At 44.0% G+C, this 12,504-nt stretch overlaps 1 protein-coding gene across 2 annotated transcripts in view; it reads left to right on the forward strand.

Annotated features, from left to right (window-relative positions):
- Positions 1-12,175, forward strand: part of AUTS2 (AUTS2, activator of transcription and developmental regulator) — a 1,208,871-nt gene extending 1,196,696 nt beyond the window's left edge. For both annotated transcript variants that reach the window (XM_008062193.2, XM_021714538.1), the window contains 5 exons: positions 630-771; positions 3,892-3,969; positions 5,235-5,318; positions 6,499-6,721; positions 9,007-12,175. In XM_008062193.2, coding sequence (XP_008060384.1) covers positions 630-771; positions 3,892-3,969; positions 5,235-5,318; positions 6,499-6,721; positions 9,007-10,252 — 1,773 coding nt within the window. In that variant the 3' untranslated portion in view covers positions 10,253-12,175. The remainder of the gene's footprint in view (positions 1-629; positions 772-3,891; positions 3,970-5,234; positions 5,319-6,498; positions 6,722-9,006) is intronic.
- The last annotated feature ends 329 nt before the right edge of the window (positions 12,176-12,504 follow it).

Here is a 12,504-nt window from a genome sequence, read left to right on the forward strand (position 1 = left end):
GTCTGGACTAACCACTGTGTCTTCCTCGGGTAATTGGGAGTAGTTGGGGGAAAAAAGGCCCCTATTAGTTACATTATTACCCCATTTTGTTTTTGTTTGGTTTTTTAAAGAGATATGTAACAACAATCATTTGAAAATTAGCGGATAGGCATGCAAATATTTCTTCACAACTTTCAAGTACTAATGTACTGTGATCTTTTAGCGTATAGCAAAGAATCATTAAACAATCAATTTATACAGCACATTATTCATGTAGAATTCCTAATAAAATGAACTTTTAAACACTGTTACTTTAAATCTTGCTAAAATATACCTTTACAGCAAAAGACTGCAGTACCTCAGGAGTGGTGGCAGTTTGGATAAATAAGATATGGTTTGTTCCTCAAACCATACATCAAAGACCAAACACGGGTTACACGGGTTTGCTATTTGGCATTTAGGATGTGAGAAACAGGTGCTCCCCAGTTACTGGCACTGCTGCCCTCAGAGGCTGACCTGCTTTTCGGCATTTGCGGGTTAGATGGTTTGTGGGTTGCCGCATTCTTTCAGTCTTTGGCTCTTCATGAATATCTTTATTCCCTGCTGTTCATCTTGGGATTTCATCTTTTGTTATTCCCCTTGCTCTGTAGAAACAGATGCAGTCAGACCCACATAAGCTGGACTTTGGACTGAAACCTGAGTTCCTGAGCCGCCCTCCAGGCCCCAGTCTCTTTGGAGCCATTCACCACCCCCATGACCTGGCACGGCCTTCAACTTTGTTCTCTGCCGCTGGTGAGTTCAGAGAGGGAGGGCAGAGCTGAGAAATGTGGTTCTCAGGTAACTCAATAAATTATACTTGCGTTCTGTGCCGCAGCTCAGTCACTCTACCTAAAAAAATGCAATTTATGCTTGCGAGGCAACATCACAGCACATCTAGGGAGATGAGTCCTTTTTCATCGATATGCCCTCTTTTATTAAAGAAGGAAAAGAGATCCTCTTTCCTTTGCAGGGACTCATATTCCTTTGGCTCATTAGTTGCTTCTATATTAAACCAGGGTAACTCACAAGCACATCAAATCCTATGGAAAAAGATCAGAAAACTTGCAAGGGCAAATCGGAAGGAAACAATGCCAGGAATTATATAAGGATGTGGTTGCCCTTACTATTGGTGCCCGCAAGAGCACTGTAATTTTGCACCATGGTGCTCAGTCATGCTGTGTTTTGAGGGTCTGAGGATGAAGAAGTTCATGAAGGCAGTTGCCGGTAGCATGGCCTATGATAGGCAGGGTAGACCCCTGGGTTGCTGATTTTCTCTGCTTCATAACATAATACTATCTCCCGGTTGGTTATAGTAATAGAGGAAATCTCAGGGACAGGTGTAAAACACCCAAGTGCCCTGTTCATCAGATCTGTAATTCATTTAACCTCTGTGAACACGTACTTTCAAATATCTCTTGATTATGAAGATGGAAGGAGGTGGAGAGTAAGGATCAGTACATCAGAGAACTGTCCGTTTCTGCTCCAGATATGTGCAAACAAAAGGCAGTGGCTGTAAGAAGTATTCGGGAGATGAGCACAGCCCTCTTGGTGTCAAGGGCTTCTTATCCTGTTTTTTCTAAAGCTTTTTTTACTACACCACACAGTTTCTGGCACAGAGATCTGCTCAATTAATACTTGGAAACAATGACATTGAGCTCATTCTAGTAGTAACTTCATACCCACTGTTCTAAGTAGAATTTATTCTTCTGGACATAAGTAGTCAACAGGCTCGCCATTTCTGACCCTTAGGGAAAAAGTTCACATCCTTCCTGCCTACTGCCTTCCTAGGCTTTTATCCAAGACTCATTTTGGTGAAACTATGGCTTTTCTGTTCAGGAAGAGAGAAACACCCACATTGCAAGAAATCATCATTATAATAGGCCTTGTTGCCAAAGCAAGTGAATCACCCTGGAGGGTAGATGGAATTTGCTAAATTCTCAGGTTTTTCTCTGTCAGTTCTGTCTAGGGACATATTTGAAGGCTCTGTTACCATGGCACCTAGGCTCTGAGACAGGGCTACATTAAGAGCAATTTTTGGAGAGAAATAGAGAGATTTCTCCCTGGCTTCCATTTGAGCCAAGTGGATGAATTGGCTTCTTTTGCTTCAATAATTCTGGAACTGCAAGGCACCCCTGGGGCCCTGGGCTGACTGAAGCTCTGGTCTTCATTGAAGCATTAATTAGCTTGTACTACACAGACAGTATGTGGCCAAAATTTTATTTAGCTGGCAACACTGCTGATGCCTAATGAATATCTTGGAGTATACTCACTTGGTGGAGATGGGGTATCATTTTTACACTTCCCAGGTGGAGAATAAGCCACCATCCAGGGCGGGATAACCCCTCAGCTGTCTTCAAATTCTGAGAAACGACAACTACAGTGTTCCTTCTGTACTATGTGGTTTCCTCTGCAAACTCAGGCCCACAACACCCTTGCAGTACAGGGAACCGCAATTCAAAATAGAAATTGAGTTAATGGAATGTAGAGAGCGATCTCCTACATTTAATCTATTTTCCCGCAGGAATTTATATTTGTTTATAGAAACTTAGAAAAAATGCAAGGGATTATGGAATAGTTACTAGTAAATTCATTTATCCAGAACTTGTTTATACTTTCATTCTGGAAAGTAATCTTTTTTATCATAAGCAATGCTGAATTTTGCCCAAAATGATTATTTGGTAAAAATTTTTAACTGGTATGCATAACTTGCACATGTTTATTAAATTCATCCACTTCCATTTTGCTGTTGGGTATTACTGCCTGAAATAAACTAAAGAGCCTTCCTTCAGATGATCTTCGCAAATCTCTTGTCTAGAGCAAGGCCTGTCTCCCAGAGAACTTTTGCCTCCTCAGCTATTAGCCTCACATTAACAAACCAGTTTGGTGTCCTAAGCTTTTAGAAATGTCCTACCCTCGTTCACATATGCACACTCTCTTTCTCTCTCTCCCTTTTTCCTTCCTTTTCCAGTTTCCTTCAAGAACAGGATTTGAGGCGGCTTTAAGAAATACATATTAGACAAGATAGAAAAGAACAGGGGAAAATGTGGGTTAAGGGAAAACCAAAGGAAAGAAGATCTCCAGACTAGAACTGAGTTCCCTGGCAGACAAAGCAAAAACTTAATAGAATCAGTTATAAGATTTTAGTCCAAAAAACATTAGAGTAAACCAGCTTTTTGTAGCACTGAAAATTGAGAGTTCATCTCCTGTAACCTAGGAACTCACAATAATGAATTTCGTAGGATTGGGCCTTATGATAGCCTTCAATGTGGGTGCGTGAGAATTAACACATTCTTGAGGAAAAAGGATTTTGCAAGGGTGCAGCTCCAGTCTACAGCTTCAGTGTATTCACTCCTGAGCCAAGAATGATAAAGTGCTGAGTTTTGGGAACAGTGTTTCTCAAAGTGCAAAATGTGTCCCCAGAGTTGGTCTGTGAAGAAAGTATTCCATGACCAAGTGTTCCCTCGTAGAGAATGAGTGAGCCTTTAAATTTATTAATGGCTCTAAGAAGTCCTTCACTAAATTTTAGAAGCTTGCTTAACTTTTCTCTAAACTTACTTGATTATAGAACCTCCCCTTCTTCTCCGCCCCAGGCAGTTATCTCCATGTTTGTAATACTGTTTGTCATCTGCTTAAAAAAAGGAATATTTCTTTCTGTGGTGGCCAGCCAAGCTGGGAAAGAGGAAAAGGGATGATTTATTTTCTGATTCCTCACACAGACATTTTCTTTTACCCAGTATGTTACCTACAGGAGCCTGGGTGGACTTTATGCTATGACCTTCCTGTAAACGTTTTTTCCATGGGCCCCTAAGCAGCCAGTCACATTCTATAAGTCGGCTTTTTTAAAAATCTGGTTTGTGATGTTTGACTTTACAGGTGCTGCACACCCAACTGGGACCCCTTTTGGGCCACCCCCTCATCACAGCAACTTCCTCAACCCTGCTGCTCACCTAGGTGAGTTGCCCATAATGATCGGAACAGACATGTGTATTGCAAACAAACCTGTTCTTGTTTACCACACTCCTGCTGCACCTGCTGACAAGCCGGAGGTCATCCTAGATGCCTCACTTACTACTTAGGGAGATGAGGTACTCTCTTAGGAATTTCAGCGCATGTTGTCCTTCTTCAGGATTTCAGCTTCTCTGATCCCATGTTCTTTCAGTAGTGTATCTGTGCTCAGTAGTGGTTCTGTGAGACGTTACTGATAGTGCGGTTAGGTGAGAACCGTCTCTTGGTATCTTGGGGAATCTGAGTTTTTACAACAGCCTGTTCCTGCCCATTGGAAGAAGATGATGCACTCCTGCCCTAGAGCAAAGGTCACTTCTAGGATGTGGAAAGAAAGATAAGATGAGGGTGTGAAGAGGCATTACCCTTTTTTTGTTACTTCGCATTTCACTGTTTGTTAATTTGTCTCTTCCTAGTAAAGGTGCATGCTTTATGTGGCCTTTATTTATTTGATATTTTCTGCAAGTGTACAAGCAGATGCAGGCAATGGTGTGCACAACAACGGGGTATATGATAGGTGTGTCTTCAGAACTTCATCATTGAGAGATTTATTTTAAGATTTCATGTCATTTCTGTTCTGTTAGAACCTGCAAAGTGCATTCCTGGAAGAGGAGAGACTGGGCAGGACGGCGACTTAGAGCATTGTGGCTTGAGTAGTGTTCCCCACTGGGCAAAAAAGGAGTGATGAAAAATACACAGTTCTGGAATAATAGCCCTCATAAATATTTTGCTAACCCAGCGCCTAAATCCAAGTGCAAGGAAAACCTTTTACATGGTCCAGTAGGAGTGGGACAGACCAGGTCTGGGTATAGAGAGGGCAAGGATCCTGTGTGCTCTCCCCTGCTCCCAGGATGCTCTGTGTTCTTTTTTTTTTTTTTTTGAGTTGGAGTCTCACTCTGTCGCCCAGACTGGAGTGCAGAGGCCGCCCCCGGCCACCGCAATCTCGACCTGCTGGGCTCCGGTGATCCTTCCGCCTCAGCCTTCCAAGTAGCCGGAATTACAGGCATGCACTACCACACCCGGCTGATTTTTTTGATTTATTGTAGAGATGAGGTCTCGCTGCCCAGGCGGGTCTCGAACCCACGGGCTCAGGCAATCCACTCACCTCAGCCTCCCAAAGGCGCGGGATTACAGGATGAGCCACCGAGCCCGGCGCTCTGTGTTCTTCACAGCAGAGGCCATGACCATTTCCTTCTTCCCAATCTTGTTTGCAGAGCCTTTTAATAGGCCATCTACGTTCACAGGCCTAGCAGCAGTTGGGGGCAATGCCTTCGGGGGACTTGGAAATCCTTCAGTTAGTGAGTACCTCTCACTTTTTAAAATGTGCCTTGGAATATTTATCTCCTCTGATCTATATATTGCTCAAGACCTTTCTATATAAAATAAAACTGTCCTCTTGTGAAACAAATTTAGGTTATATTATAGTTAAAACAACCTAAACAATGGGATTAGGTGTAAGTGTGGAAAACCACCACTTTAAGGAAAGCCCACTATTAATGTATGTTACTAAAAGTCAGGAGTGGCAATGTAGTTGGTTACTACAAAAAGTTTACTTAAATGTATAGTTTCATCCGTATTCCATCTCTGCTATCCAAGACATTGGCTCTAGTTCACATTAGAAGTGAACACAATATTTAAATTTCATCTTGCCTTTGGCATTAATGAGATTGAAAAAAGCACAAGGAATAGCAGGAAATCAATACCAGACTCAAGATGATCAAGAGTTAGCAACATTTTGTACTTCATAATCTGGGAGGACCATGCAATTTTCCACTATTAAGAAATCCATCTAAATTAGGAAAAGCATTATAACCCTTGGTGATGGGGTTCGCAACTCTCCAGAACATTATTATTTAGTCACTGAATACTCAGTTTGTTTTCTTTATGCTAATGTCATATATTCCAAGTACAGTAGACCTAAAATGTGGCTCTGAGCATACCATCACAGTTCAGACTTAAATACTGTGTGAAGACCTTGTGCATCTCTTTAGGTCAAGGCCCTATCTGGTCTTTGATGACTCTTGTTTTAGGTTGCTAAAGTTGTAGAAAGAGTCACAGTCATAGTAGCAGGTTGTGGTAGATAGAGGAAACCATAAATTCTACTCTGAAGTAGCAGTAATTAACCTAAGTCACACCATTATAATACACCCCCCTGCATGCCTGGAACTTCTGCATGCACCAGATATGTTTAATTAGGTAATCTTGATACCTGTTTGGTCCCTTTCCTTTGTAAGTCCTCCCTCCCCCACCTTTGATTTTGGTTTTTAAAAAAAAAAAAAAAAAGCTATGAGCTACCTCTCCAGTGTAGGACAAGAGTTCCTCTAATGAATTTGTTAATCTCCTTTCCTTTTCCAGCTCCCAATAATATGTATTCATTTTAACTCTGAATGCTGTTAAAAGTTTTTTGGTAAGTACCTTCATTACAGCAGATTATATAATTTCTCTTAAACCTTTTTGTTCTCCACTTCACCATTTCAGCACCCAACTCAATGTTCGGCCACAAGGATGGCCCCAGTGTGCAGAACTTTAGCAACCCTCACGAACCCTGGAACCGGCTGCACCGAACGCCTCCGTCGTTCCCGACCCCTCCGCCCTGGTTGAAGCCAGGGGAGCTGGAGCGCAGCGCGTCCGCTGCAGCTCATGACAGAGATAGAGATGTAGATAAACGAGACTCATCTGTTAGTAAAGATGACAAAGAAAGGTACGGAAAGAAACCGCTCTCGAGTCCCAATGGGGGAGCCTGCTCTGTGCCAAGTACCAGTGGAACCAGCCGCCCACCCTCCCTGTCCCAGCCAGGTGCTTCAGCCACCCCTTAGCCTCAGCTCCTCCCCCAGCCAGTGCCAGCAGCCCTCGCAGACCCAGAGCCAGCACCCTAGGCCCGTAGCGCATCGTGACCGTAAAAGATGACTGGAGCATAGCAACAGACTCCTGCCTCAGAGCAGTTACACGTTAGGACATCCAGAGTCCCTGTGAACGCAGTGTATCCAAATAGAAGTCTTTCTCTGAAAGGCAATAAGTTGGAGCTTTGGGCCAGAAACACACAGCATGAATCAATACCATATTTGCTTTCAAGTTTGTGCAGTCCATTAAATCATCCATAGGTTTTTCTCTCTCTTTCCCTCTGTTTCTTTTTGTTTTCCTTTAGAAAGCCATGTTTGCATTGCCTCATATTTTTCTCAAATTTTATTCAAACTCAAAGCCTGGGGCTCACAGATGACTAATAAAATTTTACCAACCTAGATTGAGAGAAACGTCAACAAGCATTTTTTGGTTTTGGTTTTGGTCGGGTTTTGCCAGTGGATAATCAATTTTATGAACCGTTGTTGTATCTGCACTTGGTAACCCATGCCTAAAAGAGAAGTAGCCTTAATAAGGAAATGTCTTACAGTATTTTTTCTGAAGAATGTCATAAGCATTCTTGACAAAGTGTCTCTTTTTTTTCTTTCTTCAGGCTGTTTTCAGTTTGAATGAGCTGATAAGCAAGGGATGCACAAGATATGCTTGACAGAAAATACCCAATAATTTTCTTTCCATACTTAAGATTCAAATTTGATCCAAATCTTAATTTTGCTTTTCTGTATATACTGTGTGTGTATGTATGTGCATGTTATCCTAGTGATTAAAATAATTCAACTTTGCAGGCTCTAAATAATGCAGATTAGTAGATACTCCTCATAGGCCATCGTGCTGATTTCTTTCTTACTGAAGAAAAAGACAAATTTTCCTTCCAGTCAGTATGATAAAAATCTCTTAACCAAGGGGTGGATTGTTTGTGACATTCAGCTCTGTGCTGAGCTCTTTCCAGCAGCCTGCCACTGGGTGGAGTTCAGGACATGGCCTGCAGATCTTTTCACGCTTTCCTTAATGGAGTCAAAAGGACCTCTTAGAGTAAAGTCAGGAAGCTTAATAAAAAACATACACTTCTTCCAATCCTCCCCCAAAGTCACTCTTCTCAGCCTTTGCATGTGGCAGGAAAGAACATTTGTAGGAGAACCCTCCTTAATTCTCTCACTGTGGCCACTCTGGTCCTCTGATCTTTGCAAGCCACTCCTGAGCCACTCCTTGTGGCATCTTGCCTCTCTCCGCACCCTTGCCTTGTCTGTCTTGGGAATATCCCTAAGACTTGGCTGGTTCTTAGTCTTACTCTTCAACTTTTACCTTCTGGTTATTCTATTTATTGTTTTCCTTTTTTTGCCCAGTACTCTTGAGCCCCCATCCATGATCGATCTGTCAAATTCTTGCCTCACATTTTCATTCACAAATGCTCTCTAAAATTGTTCTCAGTTTCCCCCATGAAGTTTTGTGTTTCTGGACCTGCTTTTCCTACTGCCTTTCCTCCATTGTCTCATCATATTTGGCTTTCTTACCCTAACAAATACAGAAGTACTTTTTGCAACCCTAAAGTCTCGAAACTGTGGTTTCCTTTCAATCCTCCCTCATATGTGATGTCTTAAGATTGTCTGTATCTACCTTCTTTGCTGTGAAACTGGTCGTTTGTCCTTGTAAGGAACAAGAGACTCCCACAGCATTTACATTAAACTCTGTGTTGCAGAGTTGGAAGAAAGTCACGCTTGCATTGGGCTCTTGGAATGTCATTCCTAACACTGAACGACCCTGAGACTACAGAGAGTTGGGCTGTATTGCCACATCACTACCTTTATTGACCATGTTGGGCCATTTTGGCTTTCTGAAAGCTCTTCTGTGCTCTTGATTGACGCTGTTATATGCAGAGAGAAATATTTCTCCCCTCAGACTCTCCCACTCACTCTCATCCCTAGTACACCACTCCCATTAAGCTTCCTCTAAAATGCAGGTAAGTAAGATCAGGGTGGCTGGCTTTGCCCTACCCAGGGCATGTCCACTGCCATGTTGACCATGGGACCAAACTCGAACCTGTCCTGTTCACACCACCATTTCACCGGCAGCCCCTTCTCAGGCCGACGAGCTCATTTCATTTGCATTCCTGTTTCCTTCTTTCTTCCCCAGGGAAAGCATCGAGAAAAGACACTCCAGCCACCCTTCACCAGCACCTATCCTCCCGGTGAACGCCCTGGGACATAACCGCAGCGCCACTGAACAGATCAGGGGTCATTTGAACACTGAGGCTCGCGAGAAGGACAAATCCAAAGAGAGGGAGAGAGACCACTCGGAATCCCGTAAGGACCTGACCGCCGATGAGCACAAGGCGAAGGAGGGCCACCTGCCAGAGAAGGACGGGCATGGCCATGAGGGGCGGGCCATGGGCGAAGAGGCCAAGCAGCTGGCACGGGTGCCGTCACCCTACGTGCGGACCCCCGTGGTGGAGAGTGCCAGGCCCAACAGCACCTCGAGCCGGGAGGCCGAGCCGCGCAAGGGCGAGCCGGCCTACGAGAACCCCAAGAAGAGCTCAGAGGTCAAGGTGAAGGAGGAGCGGAAGGAAGACCACGACCTGCCTCCAGAGGCCCCGCAGACCCACCGGTCTTCGGAGCCACCTCCTCCCAACTCCTCATCCAGTGTGCACCCGGGGCCCCTGGCCTCGATGCCCATGACGGTGGGGGTGACAGGCATTCACCCCATGAACAGCATCAGCAGCCTGGACAGGACTCGCATGATGACCCCCTTCATGGGCATCAGTCCCATCCCGGGTGGAGAGCGCTTTCCGTATCCTTCTTTCCACTGGGACCCCATACGGGACCCCTTGAGGGATCCTTACCGGGAACTTGACATTCACCGGAGAGACCCGCTGGGCAGGGACTTTCTGCTACGGAATGACCCGCTCCACCGTCTCTCGACGCCCCGGCTCTACGAAGCTGACCGCTCCTTCAGGGACAGGGAGCCTCACGACTATAACCACCACCACCACCACCACCACCACCCTCTGTCTGTGGACCCTCGGCGGGAGCACGAGCGGGGCCACCTGGACGAGCGGGAGCGCTTGCACATGCTCAGAGAAGATTATGAGCACACGCGGCTCCATTCGGTCCACCCTGCCTCCCTCGACGGACACCTCCCGCACCCCGGCCTCATCACGCCAGGACTCCCCAGCATGCACTATCCCCGAATCAGCCCCACCACGGGGCACCAGAATGGACTCCTCAACAAGACCCCCCCGACAGCAGCTCTGAGCGCGCCTCCCCCCCTCATTTCTACACTGGGGGGCCGCCCGGTTTCTCCCAGAAGGACTACTCCTCTGTCCGCAGAGATAAGGGAGAGGCCTCCTTCCCACACGCTGAAGGATATCGAAGCTCGGTAAGGAGAGAAAAGGAGCACGCACGAGGAAGAAGACACCCCACACAAACACAATGCGAGACTTTACAGAGAGCAAGAACTCCCGCGTCACTGACAGACTGGGGGTGAAAAGCCCCCACCTCTTTTCATTGTAAAAAATGTATAGACTCAGTGCAGATTTTGAAATGTTTTGTATATTATATGTTGAGATTTTTCAGATCTTTTAGCCAAGTCATATGTTCTCATGTCTCCTACTCTTTTTGTTTCTCGTATAAAACTTTTTGATTTGAACCAAAACAGTGAAGGTGACAACACACTCCAATTTGATGATAATTGGGAGAAAACAAAGTCCCCACCATCCATCATGCAAAGCTCTTTCAGATGAGAAGGGAAGGCCGTGTACATAGTTATGTAAAAAGATTGCTTCATGAGCTGATGGTTCATATATGCAAAAGGGTAAGATGAAAGCTTTACTTTGTACAAATGTAAATAGATAAAGATTAAGTAACATAATACATTAATACTTCTTAAAATGTGCTATTTGCAAACCTAATATCAGTGAACACAGTTTGCTACGGCTGTGTTCCCATATATCGTTAGACAGCTAAACCCTTCAACTATGCAATGAATGTTAGGGCTTTTCACAAAAGCCCGCCTAACTCAAAGGAGCCTTTTCAAATCCATTTACAACATACTTAAGGTCATATTTTCCCTGAACAAGCGCTTACGTGATATGACTCTGTTTTTCTTGCTTGTTTTTTTTTTTTTTTTTTTTTTTTCTCAAAAGGAGGAACATCCTGTTTTGCAAATCAGACCCCAGGCTGGAACTTTGCATCTGAAGTTGCTGCCTGTGGGCTTTGGGGGAACATGCACCCCCAGAAAAGTAACTGAGGGCGTGAGCAACCAGTGCCAGGGAGGATGGGATTTGTCAGATGCCAAAATCAGGGGACGGGGGGTGGTGTCTGTCAGACACAAACAGGCCACCAGAATCTCGTCACCGTCAGTCACATGACTTCACACACGCCTCATGTGGGAACCATGCCTTTGCTAGTGTGTCCTGTTTCATATCTGTACACACTTCCTCGTTTTGTAATGAAATTTAATTACACCCAAACAGATCCTGAAAGAAAGCGTCAAGTTTTCTCAGATGATGGATATGTTTTCACTGTATTCAGTACTGATAAATTTCAGGTGCACATTTCCTGATGCGACTCACTGTATTCCAGTTGGTAATAAAGTCTGGGAATATCAAAACAAGTCAAATTTGCGGAGGCATCGAGAGTTGCAGAGGGTGAGAGGTGGCAGAGAAAAAGTCTTGTGTGTGCGTGTGCTTTTGAGTTTGCATCAATCTTAATGTCTCTTCATAATACTTTTATAATACATTAAGCCTCTTGTCTACATATTTGGAGAGAATATGACTTTACTAGCAGAGAAATACAATATATCTTGTCTACTGGACTGTAAAATATATGTATGAAATAAAATTAGTTCCATTGGTCTTCTAGTATACTAAAGTGCTATCTGACGTTGTTATCCTGTTTTTGCAAAAAAAAAAAAAAAAAAGTTAACTACAGACCATTGTTTCTAATAAGCAGAGAGATCTATTTTAGTAGTAAACTGAAGGTTTAGTTGTGAGCTTCAGATTTTGTGAACTCCAGATGTTGTGCAGTGTTTTTTTTTTTTTTTTTTTTAAAGACAACAACTAAAAAGAAAAAAAAAAAATCCGAGGAATATGTACACTGGAACTGTAGTGGTAGCTTTCAGTATTGTAAAGAGATTGTTCTATACAGACCTTTTTGCTGTTTATCCTGTATGTAATAAAGTCCTTTCTAGATCTTATGTGAAAAGAAAAGTGAAGCAACTGAATCTTCAGCATGTTCTCATCGGCGGAGCCTTCTTGTGTAATGTAAACTGTGCCATGTTATTAAAAAATGTGAACTAAGTTTCCAGCTGCTTGTTTGTGTGGGATGACCATCATTGCCTTAGGGAAGAAGCCATGCCTGTGCAGGCCCCGGCTCTTGGAAAGAAACACCTCAAGCCAGTCCGTGTGAGACAGAATGCCCCCTTACAGTGGCTGGCCGCCCTACGGAGTTAGTGACCTACCAATTAGTTTATGTAAACATGTGCTCATGTGGATTTTCTTTTTTTTTGTATGTTCTAAACAAAATACTGTAAAAGTCTTGGGAGAGTGCTTTCAGATTTTGTAGTTGATCGTACGTGTGGGCCAGGCTAGCAAGTGTCATTCGTGTCCGGGGCCTACTTCATGGCTCAAAGCCA

Source organism: Carlito syrichta, unplaced genomic scaffold, assembly GCF_000164805.1.
Source record: "Carlito syrichta isolate Samal-C Ts95f unplaced genomic scaffold, Tarsius_syrichta-2.0.1 Scaffold305661, whole genome shotgun sequence".
NCBI lineage: Eukaryota > Metazoa > Chordata > Mammalia > Primates > Tarsiidae > Carlito > Carlito syrichta.